The sequence below is a fragment of the Daktulosphaira vitifoliae genome, unplaced genomic scaffold (genome assembly GCF_025091365.1).
Source record: "Daktulosphaira vitifoliae isolate Bord-2020 unplaced genomic scaffold, ASM2509136v1 Scaffold_1, whole genome shotgun sequence".
Taxonomy (NCBI): Eukaryota; Metazoa; Arthropoda; class Insecta; order Hemiptera; family Phylloxeridae; genus Daktulosphaira; species Daktulosphaira vitifoliae.
This window is the reverse complement of record NW_026099572.1, coordinates 59,484,588-59,505,405: the sequence shown is the minus strand read 5'-3', so window position 1 is coordinate 59,505,405 and position 20,818 is coordinate 59,484,588. Positions and strand designations below refer to the sequence as shown.

Sequence of the window (20,818 nt, the reverse complement as noted above, 5' to 3'; positions counted from 1 at the left end):
CCTGAATTTACATCTGAATATGGTAGGGAAATTAAATTATAATTAGGTATTTGTCATACACATATTGATAGTTAAAACTGAGAAATATTTTTCATTTTGTAAAGAGATAAAGTGAAATTTTCTATTAGATAATCTCTATTTGTTACAAATTTAAATCATGGTATAATCGTCGTTATTTATTTTTATATCTTCATTGCTTACTGTCGAGTTGCATGTCACTACAATATTGATGAGCTTAAATCAATTAAGTCGCAAATTAAATTATTACAATATTTAATAAGAATTTTATTTTAGCCAATAATATGTGGAATAAAATCATACAAATATTCAGATTGATAATGTTAGACAGATCGCACTAGTGGTATTTTTGTTTTATAAATTATTCTGTGATCTAACCATGTGCTGCTAGTGTATTCTAATTGCTATCAATATTATCAGTTTTATTCATATACCAATTATATGTGATAACTCCCATCACAGGTATCATTTCATGTGTGTACCAATTATTTAAAAAGGCAGGAAATATATGCCTATTATTTCTACTCGTTTTTTTTAAATTTCAACTATGGATTTATTGAGTAAACAAGGACTCAGAACTGATGGTCGTAGAGCAGACCAACTACGTAGAATTAGATGTCGAATGGGAGTGTTTAGTCAACCAGACGGTAGTGTTTATCTTGAACAAGGAAATACAAAAGTGGTAGCAGCTGTATATGGACCTCATGAGGTACAATAAATAATTTTATTAAATTAAGGTTTCATTGATTAAAACCCGATTAAAAAATAAATTAAATATCTATGGTTTGCAATTATAGATTTATATTAGTAAATTCTTTTTAATAAAAAAAAAAAATTGTAAATGTTCATGAATTAAAAGTTCTAAAATTCCATACACATAGGAATAGTTATCTTTTGTACAGTATTGCTGAATGTGGAATATCTAGTTTCTAAGTTCTACAATAAAAAAAAATCAATCAACTTTAATTCTGTTTAACAAATTTATATATTTTGAATTTTTATATACATAATAATAATTATTTAATTATAGATTCGTACCAATCGATCAAAAGCACCTAATGACACAGCTTTAATTAACTGTCAATATAGTATGGCCACATTTAGTAGAAGTGAACGTAAACGTCGCCCTAGAGATAACAAGTCTGCAGAGTTAACTCTACATTTAAAACAAGCAATGACAACTGCTATTAAGACTGAACTTTATCCTAAATCTCAGATAGATATTTTTGTTGAAGTATATATATTTTTAAATGATATTTGTATTCTAGAAAATAAAATGAACAATTTTTCCCAAGGTTTTACAATCAGATGGTGGTAATTATAGCGTTTGTGTTAATGCTGCTACTTTAGCATTGATTGATGCGGGTATAGCTATGGAAGAATTTGTAATATCATGTACAGCTAGTTTGGCTAATGGAGAAACACCTTTAGTTGATATTAGTCATCTTGAAGAAACAATGGGTGGACCTTGTTTGACTGTAGCTATTTTACCTATATCTGGAAAAGTATTTAAATTAAATTATTTTTTTAATTGATTTTTGTCAATACTTTTAATTACATCCTAACAATTTTTGACTGTACTAATAAATTAATACAACAATTGAATCTCATAAATTATTGTTATTGTTTGTTGATAATGCAATTGCTTAGGTTATCTAATTTATAGGTTTAACTACTACTTGTGAATACTAAATACTTATGTTAAAATTTCTAGTCGCATTCCTAATGATTTTTTAAATTAATTAATTTTGCATAAACTTATTCTTGAAAAATATAAAAAAACAGTAATTTTTTTTTATAGAAAAAAAAGTTATACTAAAAACTTGATTTTAAAAAAATAACTTGGGAATTTGTTTTTATTACACTTTGGATGAGTTTTATTGATTGTGTTATACTAAAATAAAGTTTTTGTGTAATTTTAAATTATTTATTTGTAAATAGATAATAAATATAATAATAATATAATGAAAATTTTTTAATATTACAAACTTTTAAGAATTAATTTGAATCTAAAAATACAATTTTTAATTATATAATTTGATTGTATATTATTTTAAATAGATTGCTGTGTTAGAAACATCACAACGAATTCATTTGAACCACGTAGGGCCAGTAATTTCAGAAGCTGTTAGGGGATGTCGATATACTTACGAAAAATTAAATAGTATTGTGAAAAAGCATTATGAAGAAATTGGTGGTGCTTCAAATTGGGGAAATGAAGAGTATGTTTAGCTTAAGATTTAGACTTTGAATTCATTAATCAATCAAGTCAATTATGGTATAATTACTTTTTTATATAAAATATATGTATTTTTTTTTAATTTTTGTGTTCAACTTTTTCTTTGACTGCTAATTATTATAAAAAAAATTTAGTTATAATCAATTATGTTTTCTGGAGTATAATATTATGTTTAATCAATTACACAGTTGGAATTGATAAAATCATTTTGCACTAGCTATGAGACATACTTGTGTTATTTAAAAGTACATTAAATTATTTATGATGTATCAAATATGTTTGCCAAAACCTCATTAATTTACCAATTATAAGTGTCGTTACACTACATAAATGCTTTTTATAATGATCAAAATCTAAAATAGGTGTCCTTTGAAAAGTGTATCCCTTGTATGAGAAATTTGTGACTATGTTATGTAATGTGTATTTTAATTTAATAGTTAAAATGTTTTTCCAATTAATGTGGAATAAGTTATATTTAAATTTTAGTTGTGAAATTTTTTCCAGGTTTTCATTGTTAAACTTTCGTAGTTTTTTTTTAATAAAAATAAATCATTAAAATTGTGTGACATTGTAATAACCTGCCTTGGAAAAGGATTCTGGTTATGCAATCTACTATCAACACTTTAAATGAATTAAAAACTGTATCCTCTGAAATTAGATGGCAATGGCATATCCAAGGGAGAGTACAGGCGTTGTACTTCTCTCTTAGGACTATCATACCCTAATTAAAAAATAATTTCGAATGTTAAAATAAGCAAAAAATTGATTTTTACGTTTAAAAATGTATTGCGTCCCTCCTGAAAAAATTCTACATTGGTCTCCTGATTATTGTCTGATAATAAGAATACTTGGTTAGAAGTATAAAAAAAATAGCATTAATATAATAATGACGTAATCCAAGGCTTTCAACGTGTTAGGTACTTAGTCCAAAATAATTTTTTGGTAACTTCTTTTTTAGTGATTTCTATCTTAAATGTAGCCGTTCAATTCATTTGTTTTCATAAAATATTATTGTATAAGATGAGCGCGTTTGCCAGGTGTGTACCTGTATTTTTATTGTGATGAATTTCATAATATTATACTACTATTGTGATTAAATACAACTCTACTCTTATTTGTAAATATAGTGTAAATTGTAAACTAGTTACTTAATTTAAGATAGTATAATGCGTTATGTAATTTTTTATTATTTGAAATTATTTCTATCCACTATTGATAAGTATTTAATAATCGTTCTACATTCTATGGCACATTCCGTGTAATTATAAATTTTAAATTTCTAATTGTTTCGATGTCATGGATTTACATTTTTGAAAACGTTAATTGTACTCATAACTTTAAAGTTTTATATCATTTTAGGACAGACTTAAAACTTGGCCTGTTATCATGTTTCGGATCAGTAAAACCTTATTAGTTCTTTTCTATTAGCCGGAATTTTCTTGACGTTAGGGTGGTCGGATTTTGGCATGCTAAGCTCTACTATATCATAACCAGTATAAATTCAGAAAAGATTTTTTGGAGCAAAATTTTTCTTGTGGGAGGAGTAATTATATTTAGTTATAATAATATTGGGTTTCCATTCGAGAGAATTAAATTTAAATTTAGGTTTTTTATCTTTGAAGAATAAAAAAAAAAATGATTAAACTATATATTATTGTAGAGTATCTTTAATCAAACAATATTTTAAATATTGAATATTGTTGCCAACTTTTCTCAGCTCTCATCGGACTGATTTCTTTCAACGATACGTCAAAAGATCATTAATTTTACTTAGTTGAAGACATTTGAAAATGTCTTCAAAATGAGAAAATGTCAGAAAATGAGAGGNGCCAACTTTTCTCAGCTCTCATCGGACTGATTTCTTTCAACGATACGTCAAAAGATCATTAATTTTACTTAGTTGAAGACATTGCCTTAAAAATTTTCCTCTCATTTTCTGTAAATAGGAGAAATTCTCTAAAAATTGTTGATTTTTAAAATAGGTAAAAATTAATTTTTTTTTTCTTAAAACTACCATATGTTTTTGAAAAATGAATAAAACAAAATTATTTATTTATCTATTATCTTACATATTTCCCGTTAATTAGTATGAGTTTTTTGATCTTCTAATTGTCTACTACAGGGAAGATTCAAAATAGCAACTTTTCAATTTAAGCTATGAAAATGCTTCGGAAAAACTCCGAGCTTTAAACATATTTTAGAATAAAACTTATGTTATGTACTATAAGTTCAAAAAATAAAATATTTTTTCTCGACATATATTTATGAGTAAATAGCTGATGTAGTTAATAAACATGATTTTTTCGTATTAAAGGCTAGTTTTTCTTAAGAATTTTAATATTTTATCCTGTCGTCTGTTCAGTGACAAAAATACGCTTATGGTAATTAAAAAGATTGACATTAATGTAAACATTGCTCCGAATGAGCGATATATTTGTAAAAAGTAATAAAATAATTGTTGGTTAGAAAAGTATTTAAAATAGATAATTATTTATGTGGAAAAATTATTCTAGAAGTTTCTCGAATATTCTCGACACTTCTTTTTTATTCATTACAGTATGAACCAATATAATTAATTTTTATAAATATTTTATGTATACTCCTTACTTTCAACATACTTTTTTGTTAAATCGGACTATTTCACTTTATACAAGGGGTGTTCAAAATTAGAAAAAAACGAGTGAAAAGTAGAACTTTTTCAACCTAACTTTGAAATGTTCTGGAAATACTCTGAACTTTAAACATTTGTTAAATTATATTACATACTATAATTTAAAAAAATTGTCCCGACGACTTGTTTGTTATATGTAAATCATTATCAAAGTTGGATAAAAAATATTTTTTTGGTATAAAAATCACAGTTTTTTGTTGTTATTTTAGGTAAAAATAGCAATAACATGACATTTTTGTATTAATATTGAAAGATATAATTTCAATAAAAATCATAGTAATCATTTATATCTAATTCTTGGTGTTTAACTAGATGCTTTAGTTAAAATATTCAGAACTATATCCTGTATAGTGTTTTAATATATTATATAAAAATATTATCTAACTTAAAAAAAGATATGCTAACTAAATATTACTAATATTGCTGTGATTTATCAATGTAAAGGTAAATACAAAAATAATCGAAAATATAATGTACATTTAATCATTAAACTACAAGTGCATTATTACAATAATTTTTTCTGTTCAGTTTGTTATTATGTTTTTGAACAAACATTTTTTCTCGATCGTACTTTTTGTAAATAAATTTTTGAGGTATGACTTTCGTAAAAGAAAAATCATCCAAAAATAGAAACTGAAATATATTTGTTTGGCGATATTTTATCTGTACAGTTTTTTTATGTTCACATTTTTAGTGAATTTACAACATTTTCGGTTAGTAAATATATTTTATTAAATTTTTATCATTTCTATGTTTGTATTACTTTTAAAAGTATTAAGTTAGGCATGAAATGTTTTATGAGAAAAATAAATTCAAACAATTAAAATGGATTCAAATAGTTTTTGATCAACATTCGAAGGACAAGATTTTAGATAACAAGTTACAAAAAATAAAAAATGGAATGATCCAAAAATATTTCATTTGTATTGAATTTTATGGGATGTATACTTATTTAAATGTTAAAAACTGACATAATATGATCAAATAATTCATATTCTTAAATAAATATAATAATTATAGTTATTTGTTTAAATAATTATTTACATAAACAAAAATTTGAAAAAAAAACTATTAAATTGCAATTATATACCTCTAGACTCATTAGATGATTAAAATATTTGAATTAATATGGTTTTATAATTATTTCATTAGTAATTGTAGTATTACAAAATACATATATTAGCTATTTAAATTTCAATAAATTAATAAAATAATAACAGGTTATGTGTAATATTTTATTATCTAAAAGTATTTATTTTTTAATAAAAAAATTAACGTTAAACATTTATTAAAAAAAAGTAATTTATTAAAGTATTAAAAAATCTTAATACTTTATTAATAAGGTATCTTATATATGTATTAAATAACATAATATTTTATTAATAAAATAAACTATTTTTTTTTACATACTGATAATTAATGTGCAAAATCTAATTTAATACTTGTGTCTTTGTCTATCTGCATTTCAAAATGTTTCATTCTGTTATTAAATAAAGTTATAAAACGATAAATTTCTTCCATTGATTGAGGTTTTTGAAAAATATTTTGAGATATGTTTATTTTAGTATCATTCGACGTGTTTGCTGGTCCATTTGTTACATCATGACTCAGACTTTTTTCAGCCGCAACATCATTTGATCCATGACAGGGTCCAACCGCTAAAAATCGAGTTCTAAAAACAGTGTTCACTCGCATGTCACTTTTATCTTCTGTTATTGTTTGGTTGAGCCCACTGCAGTCATTATAACTATACCACATAATGCATTTTGTATCTTCTAATTTTATCGAATTTATGTATGCCATCCTTTTAGTGTCCTTCGGTGTATTTAAAAATTCCACAAATGATGTACAATTAGATGGATTTCCCAAATTTACACAATTTTCAAAAAATGGATCTCTACACAGTTGTAAACTACTCACGTATTGGCCAAAAACATTTGTTAATAAAATAACTAATATAGAAAAATACATAATTATAATTATTATTATTTTTTAAAAAGCTAAATAATAATATTTAAAATAAGACTATTAATATATTAACAACAATTTTAACTACTATGTGTAATAATATTTCGTTTACTTTAAGCACTTTTATAGATAAACAGTAATAAAATAGAAAATCATTTAAATGACACACTTTGTTAGGGAATATTTTAGCAGTGAAATATGTCGTTTACATAGGACTGGGATTCGAATATTTAGCGCACTCTATTCTAAATGTACCGACTAGCGATATGTACATCGAAAATTTAAAATGAAAGTATCTATGTTCAAATTCCATTACAGAAAAGGTTACATTAAAATTAATTATATCGATGTCAATTCACGTGACTAAATATTGTAATTAAAGTGTAACTAATTACTTCTGAATAGAATTCAAAAATATTTAGAGAGTAAAGGTTTTGATTTCCAATAAAAGGTTTACAAATAAAATCAACTCTGACAAATTTAATTTTTGAATCTAAATTGTTTAAAAAATATGTTTAACTTTTTAATTCAATTTTGTGCAATATTTTGTTATCTATACATTCTAGATATGAACTTAATAATTGTAAGTATCAGTGGTGGATCCAGTATTGAAGTGGTAGAGCGGCCGCCCATCTCCCAACAGAAAAGGTAAAATTTAAGGTAGCGATAGAAAATTTCCAAAATTATTCATATATAATTAAAGTTTATACAAACATTCTTTATAGAAAATTTTTATTTTTGTGTAACTACAAAGCAAAACTACTCGTATGTACAATAATTTTAAGAAACTGTAAAGGATCTTTAACAAGCCTAAAAAAAGTATTTTATAAGAGAAATTGAGGTGACAAGAGTTAAATAAAAGAATAAAAAGAATAGTATGTTACTATTCAAGTTTAATAATTACAATTTTTTTAAACGTTGTAAATAGACTAATACTTCAAAGATAGACATATTTTTTTTATTGTTTTAAATGAGGATATAAGGGCCTCTATTTTTTTTAATAGTAATAATTATCAAAATAATACTATACAAATTGACACAATCAATAATTTAATATGGTACAAACATAGACATAGATGATCAAATTTTTTGGGGAGCTAAATTAAATTTTTTTCTTACAAAAATTACTTTTATATAATAATAATTTTGCTACATTTTCGAGGGCTAATATTTTTAAACTAAATTAGTGATTATTTAATAGTGATCAACATTTGTTTAACACTTACCTACGAATACGAGTTATTCCAGTTTTTCTGGTAAAATGAAAAGAATATTACAATATCCGTGTGTTTAATAAGGTTTTTCTCGTTAATGTAATTATTTAAACTAAAAATAAATCACAACACGAGACTTTCAGTGAAATTACAACACAATTTGATCGGTGGATTTCACTTATTTCAAAAATTATTTACTAAGTAACTAAAGTTAATTTTTTTTTAAATTTGAGTTCTAAGTTCAAAAGGAGGGGACTAAATTTAAAAGAAATCGAATGGCCACTTAATCGGTATGAGAATGTCAATTAAAAAAAGGAAAACTGAATGTTTTTATAATTTTATTATAATATTTGTTACCCAATTGGTTGATATTTATAAAACAACATCTTCACATAATTTTGAATAAATTTATTTAAAATCTATTAAAAATAAAATATTACCTAAATTATTTTATGATAAGTATTTGAAAAACTACGTCAAAAATGATTAATTTAAAATTATTATTGAATATGTGATAAAATAACATATAGGTGTCTTCGGAAAGATATAAAAAAAATATAAAACCAAAATTTGTACTATAAATCGGCACCTTTTATTTCATTAAACATATTTTTTTCGTACATGAATGTTTGGAGTTTTAAAACGTAATTTTTTCAATGAAAAAACAATGAAATCAAAATACTATTATATAATTGCGTTTAATAAAATGTTTTCCGTTATATTTATATTTTTTTTTGTGGATTATTAATGTAAAAATAATGTTATTGTTACGAAATTGTTGTTTGGGACTGAACATGAATTATTTTTCTAAAAAGACCTAATAATATAAATAATTATTTAAACACCAAGAGTTGCATTTAAATGCTAATAAGACTTCTATTTAAATTAATTATTACAATAAAACGCTTTTATCGAGAAATTTCACATAATCAAAAATCACATATCAATCTAAAAAATGCAATATTTTATTCCTCATAAAATATTTTATTTAATGATATAAAATTCTAAACTTGCAAGTTTAGCTAAAATTGTGTTTAAAAATTCAACATTTTTGAATTATAAACTTTTAGAAAATATACGTTCCTAAACCCATTTTTTGCGCTGATTTCAAAATTGCAATTCCATCACCATTAATATTAATCACAATTAATTGATATTATTAAAAATAAATTTAAAACGAGTATTATACATAAAATTTTGTTTTTCCTAAATTATTAATATAACGACTTCAATTTATTTAAATTAAAAATTGTATATAAATTAATTATATTTTTTGTAAGAGATAACCTGAAAAATGTTATATTAATTGAATTAACTAAAATTGTAAGAGTCTAGTGTTAAGGTTTATTATTATAAATTACTGCCTATATAGACAGTATTTTTTAATAATAATTGATTACTATGGATACTTTTAATTTCCTCATTGTTGTTTATAAACAACTGTATTATAATACACAGACATCAATATTCATTTTGTAATGTGGTATAAATCAGTTAACAAGTCTTACAATAAATATTTAATGAAGATAATGTAATTGAAGAAGACATTTTATAAGAACTTACAAAAATGTGCGCAATTTTTTAATAAAAAGAAAGGCACACAAGGTAAGCCATATTTGAAATTTATTTAGAGGGAGAGGTTACGATGATGGGATCACCGATTTCAAATTAGTTATATGAATTTGCATTGAATACAATTACACTTTTTTTGATTTTTTCACCAATATCTCCCTAAATGGCGATAGAATATTTTGAATTAGCTTAAGTAGCTCTTTTTATACAACAATGAGCATTGTTAACTATTGCTCGATAGAAAAATTGATTAATTGATTTATAAAATTATTTATATTATAAAAATCACATTCTTCTTCTTCTTTTCCCTCGCCATTATCCCAAATACTTGGGTCCATCACTCTTATCCTAAATATCTACTTGACACAATCTACCGCATCATTTACGCACACATCAACAGCCAAATCAAATATAAAAATAAAAATCAGACAATTTATTACATAGATTAACGTACGATATATAGAGCTATTTAAACACAATTTTTTGATTGATGTTCAACAAAGAAACATTATAATACCGAGTATGGTGACACATATTTCTTTAATGTTTTTAAGTCTTTCGAGATTTTTTCAATTAACTACATATATATATATATATATATATGTGTGTGTGTGTGTGTGTCCTCGGTAAAAGGATATTTGTTTGCGTTAATCTATATTGATTGATACGTTATTGAACTCACACCAAACATTAAATCTGTTAACATCCACTAGCAATTTACGGCACTCATCATGTGAATTGTTTACCATAAATATTTGAGATCATTTGAATATAATATACATTTACAGTGTTTGAAAATCATAATCAAATGTATTTACTTATAAATCTATACTTTATTTGTTTCACTTGAGTCTATTGGATTATATTGTAATAATTTTATAGTCATATCGTAAACCAATTAATTTTTTTTAGAGTTTTCAAAATGTTCGGTTGTAGAATAAAACATTTTCTCAGAAAAAAATACTCTAGAAGTTTTATTAAACACTTCGAAAACAATTAAATTAAAAATGCTTCCGAAGAATTAAAAAATGATTTTAAAGAAATTAAAAATTGTTTAGAAGACATAAACAACGATTTAAAAGCTATTAAAACGACTTTAGAAATTGTTCAAAATTCTACTGATATATTTAAAAAAGATTTGGAGAACTTTATAAAATCCTAAAAAAATGACAGAAAGACTTAGTCAGAATCATGTTCGTGTTATAAACTTGTAATGGGTGAAAAAATTAAAGTTGATAATTCAATAGCTCCCTCTATTGATATAGCATCTGAACTTGTAACAGATAATAGAAATATAATGGAAACGAATGAGACTGCAATGTTTTGTCGATTGGAAGAGCATATTTTAGAATTTGAAAATGGTAAAAAAAATTTTTTTTGGTGCAAAATATTATGCTATATGACTTAAGTGACAATATTTATTTCACTTGAGATTTATTTTCCTATATTATAATAATCATATGAGCCTATTGATACCTAATTAAATTTTTTAGGGCCTTCAAAATGTTTGTTAATAGAGGAGGTTAAGTCTTCAATAAAAAATACTACAAAGGTTTTGTTAAGTGTTTCCGAAGAAATTAAAACTACTTCCGAAGAGACAAAATACGCTACGGAAGCTACCAAAACCAGTTCAGAAGTGATTCAAAATTGTATTGACCAATTCAAAAAAGATTTGGAGGGATACATTTGTTCCTATAAAAATGATGCAATGATCGAATCGGATTCATGCATGACATCTACATTTGTTATAGGCGACCAGATTAGTGTTGATAATTCAACTGATCCTTTTACTGGTATAGCATCTGAACCCGTAATAGAGGAAACTCACATAATTGGAAAAAATGAGGTTGCTATGTCTTGTCCGTTAGAAGGTCATATTTTGGATTATCCAAATGATAATAAGAAAGGACGATTGTCCAATTCACTAAATGGACTACGTTATGAACTCAATTTAGTATGAAAATTTCAACTTAACATTACACTAAATCATAAAATGTTGCGATTGTTTTATCTAGGATGATATTATAGGTGAAATATCGTTGATGCATTATTCCAGAACAGCACGTTTTTCGCTATCCTCATCAACTCTACCTCACGCAATAGATGTTAAAATTATGGGATATTACGAAAAAGTTTACATGGAAAGCAATCGACTAGTTGGTTACATAATTTGGACTTCTGGTGATAATCAATATGGTTTGATAGGATCATATTTCAATGGATGTCGATACAATTTTTTATATGTGTAAAAACATATAATATTTATAGTCATAAAATCATAATATGTATTTATATATTATCTATTTTGTTTATTAGAAAGATCTAATTTCTATGTTTTCGATTTTAAAAAGAAAGACAATTGTGACATTTCGTCTCAATGTTTCCTGTGATTCTCCGAAGGCAATCAAAATCAAAATACAAGATAAGTTGAAAAATTTTACTATAATACCTGGTCTAGTAAATGGATACACTAGATGGTACAATCATACAGCTAAGCATTGATTAAAATTAATTAAATTATTTTGCAAGAGATAACCTGAAAAATGTTATATTAATTGAATTAACTAAAATTGTAAGAGTCTAGTGTTAAGGTTTATTATTATAAATTACTGCCTATATAGACAGTATTTTTTAATAATAATTGATTACTATGGATACTTTTAATTTCCTCATTGTTGTTTATAAACAACTGTATTATAATACACAGACATCAATATTCATTTTGTAATGTGGTATAAATCAGTTAACAAGTCTTACAATAAATATTTAATGAAGATAATGTAATTGAAGAAGACATTTTATAAGAACTTACAAAAATGTGCGCAATTTTTTAATAAAAAGAAAGGCACACAAGGTAAGCCATATTTGAAATTTATTTAGAGGGAGAGGTTACGATGATGGGATCACCGATTTCAAATTAGTTATATGAATTTAATTTGCTTTAAATACAGTTACACTTATTTTGTACTATCACCAATATCCCCCTAAATGGAGATAGAAGATTTTTTTATTAGCTTAAGTAGCCCTTTTTATATAGCTATGAGCATTGTAAACTATTGCTCGATTGATAAAATTGATTAATTGATACTTGATACCTCTGATACATTTAGGGTCTTCAAAATGTTCGTTAATAGAAGAGGAGAAGTCGTCAATAAAAATTACTACAAATGTTTGAACGAAGCGCACCCGGTTGTATTCACGCGGGTTCGTTAACAATCGTGGTTTTATTTTGTCTTAAGTCTTTAGCTATGTCGAGGATAAGGAATGAGGTGAGTGGACTGTATGTTTGAATGTAGAATGAATTTTACAATTTATAATTATAACAATTAAATGTATTATATAAGATATATAAAATCTTATAACACCAATGCGGATAGGGGGACACTTAATACTAATGCCACAAAGGTGTTTTTAATTTTTCATTGAAAAAATGTATACATTTATATGATTGTTATCAGACACGAAACAGGACAATATAATTATAATAGTCTTTTATTTACTAAAAAAAAACGCCTGAATTTTTTCAGCTGTTAAAATGTTTAGAACGATCATATGATTCTAAAATCATAAATTCGCATAAAATTTATATTATAACTTCCTTATTATTTAAGGTGTTTCATTACATTATGTAATTTTAGCTTTAAAATAATCAGAAAATTTTTAGCTATTTTTTCTGCTTAAATAATAAATTATACAAGTTAGTAAGTCTAAGAAAGATAGATGAACAAGTATTATACTTATCGGTTAAATAAAACGGCTGATGATAATGTTGAATATTGAAAAGATCAATTGAAGTCAAATGCAAGTAGCTGACCAAAGTTTACAATATGCTGTCAACGGTACTGTAATGTATCTCAGAAATATAAAGACCCAACGGCGATAAACTGAACACACAGGTGCGACAATCGCAAAGGTGATATTTTACTTTTACAGCAAAACGAATACAAAACTACTGGCTCGCAAACGCCATAGAGCTTATAGCAGAAGAAGCGTTAAAATGGCGGCGACAATGCAGACATAAAGAAAAAAAGACCGACAACAACTCGATGTAACTCAACGATAACATAAATAGTCACAATTTCTTGACAGCATATTCGACCGATGTTTATCCAACATACTCCCGGCGTTAGAAGATGAATTCTTTCAAAATTTTCAAGAAAGGAAAAAAAATAATAATAACAAAAAAACATAATAATAATTTAAAATGAAAATCTAAAGGAGAGTAAATATACAATGTTACTAGGTAATCTGCGGTAGAAACAAAACATAAGAAACATTAAAGGCATAAGGGAAATAGTAATCAGCTGATTCTGAATACTTGAGATGTTTTGTATTCGTATTAAGTTTATTGCCGTTAGATAAGTATTTCTTGTTCATGTTGAAAAATCACTCGAAAAACGCAGTTATAGAATTGTTTCTTTCGTTGATATAATGTGTCTAATTTCTACGTTCAGGTCGAAGAATTTTCCAAATTTTATCAACTAGACAATTAATTGATCGACATTAACTATAATTGTGGTTTATCTATAGAAATTAAATTAATTCATCTCGTTTCGACCTGTAGTTTTAGGTATGTGCAGTGCTACGTTGGGAGCAATATTTTTCAGCGAGTCGAAGAGTTTTCTACCGCCTCCTTCGTAGTCTTTGCACATATGTTTTTCGAGACTGTAAACTTTGTGTTTCTTATACAATTGGAGGAGACGTCACTATGACCTGTGACTTTTTTTTTTTTTAGCGTTTCTGCAATCTCGAAGAAATGTCCCTGTATAAATATAATTTTGCCCCTGACTTTATAAATATCTGCATTTCTTTTAGCGAATTTATATTTTTTAGCATCGATATCCACAGCGATTACTCGTGTGTATGTCTTGGTCAATTGGATGACGTTTCTACCAGCACCACAAAACGGATCCATAGCGACGTCTAGTCTGGGCTATTTTAACGTTATATGTGTGCTTAAGATCTCGGAACAAATAGAATAAAATAATTCTGAAAAAAAACGTTATCATTTCTAGTAAAATACTAAAGTTTGTTTAAATAATTATTTTACAACCGTTGTCCATCATGATTCCTTCGTCGAATTTAGAGAACAATAAGAACCTTTTATCAGTTATTTTACTATGTGATTTTTTATTATGGCTCTCAATTATTTTTACAGCTCTCACTTAACCAACTTTTTTTAAAGATACATCAAATGATCATAACTAATACACTCAATCGAGTAAATTTTTTTAACATTTTGATTGGTTTTTTTAGTTAAAGTAAATCATTAAAATTAATATTTTTTGAATATTTCAATTGTAGAATATTTTTAATAACCAAAAATTACTTAGAAATGATTACTATGATTTCTATTTAAATGATCTATTACAATAAAAATGCTTTTTCTGAAAAGAAGCTTTTTTGATAAATTTACAGTAAATAGTAATTATACAATTTCCTTACTGCATAATAATCTTAACAATACTATTTTATTATTCTCATAAAATTTTCTATTTAATAATGTAAATTTCAAACTTGAAGTTAAGCTACAAGTTATGATAGCAAATTTAACTTTTTTTTATTATAAACTTTCAAAAAATCAACTTTATAAGACCAAAAAAATTTGTTAAAAATGATATTTTGCAATGATTGTTCTTAACATATTAAAAATCAAAATCTGTAATAATTAAAAACAATTTTTTGTGTTTTCAATTATTTTTTTTGTTGTAATAAATCATTTTTAAAGAAATATTAATAATTTCTATGTAATTCTTGGTATTTAAATAGACGATACAATTGAAATATTTAGAACTATTTTCCTTATAGTTATCCTATCCTTTTTAACTAATTAGTAATAATATCAAAAATTATTGTTGATGGAAAACATATAATTGCTGATTTGAAATTGAATCTTTTGAAATTTAAAAAAATTGAATAATAAAGGTATTTTTTTTACTTTGATGTTTTCTCGAGATGTTGTATTATTATTTTCTGCCAATATATATCAGACGGTGGTGTTAGAAGATTATTTTTTTGACTTTATTTAGTTTGAGTTATACAAATTGTAAGCTAATACACATAGTTGAAAAAAAAACATTTTGCAAAACTTATACAAAGTATTCATTCAATCAAAATTAGACTATTACTCATTTAATTTACAGCAGCACCAAAAATAAGATATTAGAAAAATTAGAGCCAGTACATAATGTGAAAATCTACTTAATAACAGGCGAATTCAAAAGTTTACAGTGTATATATTTAGAAATGAGGTGAAAATTGCTTGAAATCTATTATTCAATCAAAATGGTTGAAAATTTGGACTATCCTACATTTATAAGAAATACTTTATGAAAAATACAAAAACCTATAAAACTCATTAACAAATATGGCCAAAAGAAAACTATTTTTTAAAACCTACAATATTAATCCAAATCATATAATTAGAACTTCCACCACTGAAGATCCAATTTGAAAGCATGACACATTTATAATAGACTTAAATTTCATTAACAAAAATAAAACGTAAATAGAATACCTTAAATTATCAAACTTAAAATCAGTATTTAAACTTAATATGATTAGTTTAGTTAATTGTTATTTTAGAATTGTTTTAAATTGATTTACAAAAAGTTAGAATGATTAAGTAATAAGATATATTTTATTTTATCCAAAATTAAGCTACTTCGAGAATGTTTTTTGAAAAATATTTGATTAATTTTTATTATTCATTTGTATTTATTTAAATATTCTTTATTATTTGTGATTGTTATTAGAATAAACGACGATTATGATAAGAATTATACTTCTTATCATCTGTTGTAGTTCATAAATATAGTGCGAGAACTTTAGGTATTATAAAAAATATTTGTATTATTAATAACGTATAAATATTTTTTGTTTTATCATATCTTAAAAAATGTATACTAATATTTTATATTTCTATTCGTCTATTTGTAAAAATGAATGAAATCTTAATTTGTATCTTAATTAGCAATCGTTTTTTGCGTTGGTTAAAATGTATGCTTTCTAACGTTTATATTTTGACAGGGCCATATTTAAGAGTAGTTTAGATGTACAATGGTCTCTCTTTAAAATGTTTGTGGACGAATCTCAATATTAAAAAGCAAAACTTACAAATATTATCAACATTATGCCGATGAAAAAACAATGGAAGTTATGATTTTTTATTTATTTTTGTTTTAAGATTATCATCAGTTAACATCAAAATCGTAAATACGCCCATGTTTATATTGATTACTATGGTTTCTAAACATTTATAATGTAATTTAATTTCGATTTAAAGTATCATATTTTTTATTAGACAACAATAATAGATTTTTACATGAGTATTTTAAAGTAAATGTATGTTCTTAAATATTTCATAATTTTATACAATTATCAAGTATTAAACAAAAAATTAAAACCATCTATGGTTTTATTAGAACATCAACATTTTAGTAATACGTAAAAATATTTAATATTTATATATTTATGTATAATTATTTACAGTATTATATTTAAAAGTTAGAGGTCTAGTGGTTTGGTAATAAAGAATCCTAATTACTTGTAACAGCTTATGAGATATTTAAAAGCTCATTAACAAATAAAAAGTACTATTTTGCACTAGTTACACTCGGTAATTTATTTGGAACGAGCATACAAATTTTGTATATGTAGACAAAGATGTGCAAGATGGTAAAACAATGATTATTTTATATACCCGTTATTAAACATTTTTATTTTTAAAGCAAATAAAAAAGGACCTTATGCGAGTTTTAAATCAAAAATTATATCGAGAAATTTTCATTAAAATCAATATGGTTGAAAAGTATTTTATATTAACCAATTTCTTAGTTTATATTTTGAGCATATTTAACTATAAATAATAAAGTTTAATTTAAGTCCACAGATAATCTTAGATTGATTTTTATATGTAAAAGTAAATTAAATGTACTTATAATAGTAGTGCATAATAGATTTTAGGTTACATAAATAGAGTTTTGATTGTAATTTAATGAATTGCAATTTGACATTTTTTAATGAATAGTTCAGAAATTAAATGCATTGTATTTTTATGGAAATTATACAGCAATAAAAATATTGGTTACTGTTTTTAATTTATTGTTTAAAAGAAATAACAAAGCTAGTACTGATATTAAATTTTTTAAATAAATTCAAATAATTGGTAAAACATTGAGACACAAGTTAGAGCGAGGACCCACGAAATAATTCTAATGATTTTAAGACAATTTTGTATTTTTTAAAAAACGATTTAATGATTTTAGAAAAGGCTCAAAGTCTATCTTTATATTGTTATTTGCTTTGCAAAAACGTGTAACTGGACATTTTTCGTTTTTTCCGGAAATACATACAATAATATTGATGCATGATTTAAACGTTCTTGGAATAAAGTATCTCTATTGTTTCTTAAGTAAACTGAGTATTTAATAATTTTATTTAATATTAACTATACAAAGTTTAGTTGTTTTATATTCTTTCTTTTGAATAATTTTGAAAAATTGAGTTATATGATGAAGCCTTGGAAATTTAATTTCAATTAAACATAACTTCATCATTTTTATCACATAACTGGAAAATATTGTTCGTCCAACAATATATTTGTAATAAAATTTATTAATACTATATTTAATAGATAGTTTAATTGGTATAGAATATCGATAGTTCAATATAATCAGTTAAGTTAGTAACGGTATATTCAATATATTTTTAAATAACACTTTTAATATAAATTTGAAAATGAAGTTTGAAACTATTGGGCTTAATGAAAATTTTAAAATAAAATAGATTGGTTTGTTTATTCAGTTATCATATTGACAGGAAATACAATTTGTATTATTTAAATTAAAAAGTTACTTTTTAAAAATGTTTTTTTCTTCACGGCGTCAAAAAAACTAAATCTGTGACTTAAACCCGGATCCAAAGAGTGTCTCAATTCTTTTTTATATAAACAAATTAATAAATAAAGGTTTGTTGTTCTGATCAAAAAGAGTAAATAAATAAATTAAAAATATAGGGATGATTTGTTTGATAATACAATTTATATACATGTTTTCTCCGATCTTTATAATAATAATAATAACACAATAAAATTAAAGATAACAAAACAAAAACAGAAAAAAAAAAATTAACATTAGTATTTCAATATAAATACAACATAATACATTAAATTATATAACAAGTAGTAAATTTGGCATCGTTTGGACTAGAACGATACGGAGCAAATAGAAATTATTTACATGTGAAAATATATTCTTGTTATTATTGCTGACTGTGTAATGGAATGAATGTTAATCCTTATCGCTCACCAACAATTGATCTAAGCGATCCATCAGCGATAGCCACAGCATCCGTTGATGTTAGAAAAGCTGTAAAGCTTTATTATACTGATGTGGTCGAAGCAGTTGCCGTTGCGACGACGGTAGAAACGATGGCTGTCGATTCAAGTAAAGTTTCCGAGTCCGGACTACCGTAACCACTTGATCCGTCATCGACAACGGACGCCGTAGTCGTCGTCGGAGTTCCTCCAATGGACGACACTGACTGACTTGCAGACAGCAAGTAATGTTGTTGCTGGTGTTGATCGACAGTTTCCGGTTTTTGTGGCTTTTGAGGCACTTGCATACAACGCTCGATTGTAGCGGCTGTAGGCTTAGAGGTGATTCCTTCCACCTCGGTAGTGTGTCCTACAACGTTTCTTGTTGCTGTTGGGTCGGCGTTGCCGTTTGCCGCTGGCTAAAGGAATGACAATAAAAAAGTTCAAGTTAAATACGAATCTCAGAATATTTACGGTAAGACTACCTAATAGATTTTAGATCTACTAGGTGTTTTTCTATTGCATCGGTGAGGTAACCCTCTAAATTTTTTTTGTAGTTAGGTTTTTAATGAAATTTTAGGTTCCATAAATAAAAATAAATCACGGACAAGAGTCTACTCACGTTTTGAGTTAAATCAGTCAACAATCTATAATTTATCATTTTTTGTAAAGGAGGATCAATATTAAAATATATTTGAAATTAAAGTCCTTAAAAAGTGTATCAAAATTAATGTAATACGCGTGGTAATAAAATTATTATCAGAATATATATTTTTTTTAATTCGTTTATAATTTAATTTATTCAGTTGGCTGAATAAAAAATAAAAAGAGAGCTTTAAGAAGAATGAAATAAAAAATGGTACTCTTTTATTGCAATATTATAATGTACAACTCGGGCTCATCCAATATTCAGATCTCTATCAGATCGACATTTTCATGTACATTTAATTTCGCATAAAACGAACTTTTAACTACTATTTGACTTCATATACTATCTAAAGACAGTCAATTCAATTAACTTCTGTATTTTTTTACGCATTAACTTAAGTGAATAAAGAAAACTTTTTATAGGTATTGTTGAAAATCGATGTGTTTTGTTATATTGATTAATATGAATATAGTACTATTTTTTTTAAACACAAATGTAAATCAAAATAGGTTTTATACGTTAACTCGAGAATATAAAATGTACGAGAGAGTACAGGGTGGCCTCATCGAATGTCCTACCTGTAATCTACTGACTTGCCTTCTTATTTGCGCTAGACTGGAAGAATTATAAGTAGCCATATTAGCGAACACGAGTCGTTCTTCGTAGTCGTATTCACACAAAATTTTGTTTTCACATAAATAGAAACGATCACCTACGCAAAACCTATAAAAAAAATTGAAATTTAATTATAACAATAACTGCTGAATACTTTAATCACATTACCTGTGATTACACTGTTGGCAAGCAAAACATTCTAGGTGGTAGACATTGTTTTTAGCTCTCATCACCATTTCAAAAGCAGGAATTACTTTGTTACAAGCTGCACAGTTACCAGTTGCACCAAACAACCTGAAAATCATCAAGTTAATCATAATATATTTCTTTATTAGTATCGTCATCACGGTAAAATGTAATATATACGTTGCAAGTCATATACTGCACATTTTTTCAAGAAGATAAAATATATTTGCAATATGATAATTAAAAGTGATCATGTTGTATATGGACTGTATAAAGTTGAAGTGGACCAGTCATTATCGTTGGAAAATACGAGTTGTCATTGCGTTTGACGGAAACAAGCAGCATAGAGAAAGAGCCATACCTTTGGTTA

General features: G+C 25.2%; 2 protein-coding genes and 3 long non-coding RNA genes across 9 annotated transcripts in view; 4 read left to right on the top strand and 1 right to left on the bottom strand.

Moving 5' to 3' along the window:
* The window catches only part of LOC126909308 (uncharacterized), a 200,797-nt gene that overhangs the window by 73,370 nt on the left and 106,609 nt on the right, over nt 1-20,818 (top strand). The gene's annotated exons all lie outside the window — the stretch shown is intronic.
* LOC126908686 (exosome complex component RRP41) lies at nt 436-2,339 on the top strand. Its single transcript, XM_050690982.1, has 4 exons — nt 436-727; nt 1,049-1,252; nt 1,314-1,523; nt 2,080-2,339. The coding sequence occupies exons 1-4, from the start codon at nt 566-568 to the stop codon at nt 2,248-2,250; spliced, it is 747 nt and encodes a 248-aa protein (XP_050546939.1). The 5' UTR covers nt 436-565; the 3' UTR covers nt 2,251-2,339.
* On the top strand, nt 9,579-12,261 carry LOC126909293 (uncharacterized). The gene is made up of 4 exons (XR_007704997.1): nt 9,579-9,715; nt 11,176-11,636; nt 11,711-11,927; nt 11,999-12,261. It is a non-coding gene; the product is annotated as an uncharacterized LOC126909293 (long non-coding RNA).
* On the top strand, nt 12,400-16,917 carry LOC126909298 (uncharacterized). Its single transcript, XR_007705000.1, has 3 exons — nt 12,400-12,536; nt 12,793-12,951; nt 16,712-16,917. It is a non-coding gene; the product is annotated as an uncharacterized LOC126909298 (long non-coding RNA).
* LOC126908447 (LIM domain transcription factor LMO4.1-like) overlaps nt 18,690-20,818 on the bottom strand; it is a 60,055-nt gene continuing 57,926 nt past the window's right edge. For 4 of the 5 annotated variants that reach the window (XM_050690540.1, XM_050690513.1, XM_050690522.1 and 1 more), the window contains 3 exons: nt 20,431-20,556; nt 20,226-20,370; nt 18,690-19,417 (listed from right to left, as the gene is read on the bottom strand). In XM_050690540.1, the coding sequence (XP_050546497.1) occupies nt 19,064-19,417; nt 20,226-20,370; nt 20,431-20,556 (625 nt within the window). In that variant the 3' untranslated portion in view covers nt 18,690-19,063. The remainder of the gene's footprint in view (nt 19,418-20,225; nt 20,371-20,430; nt 20,557-20,818) is intronic. The other variant, XM_050690531.1, reaches the window with a different exon arrangement.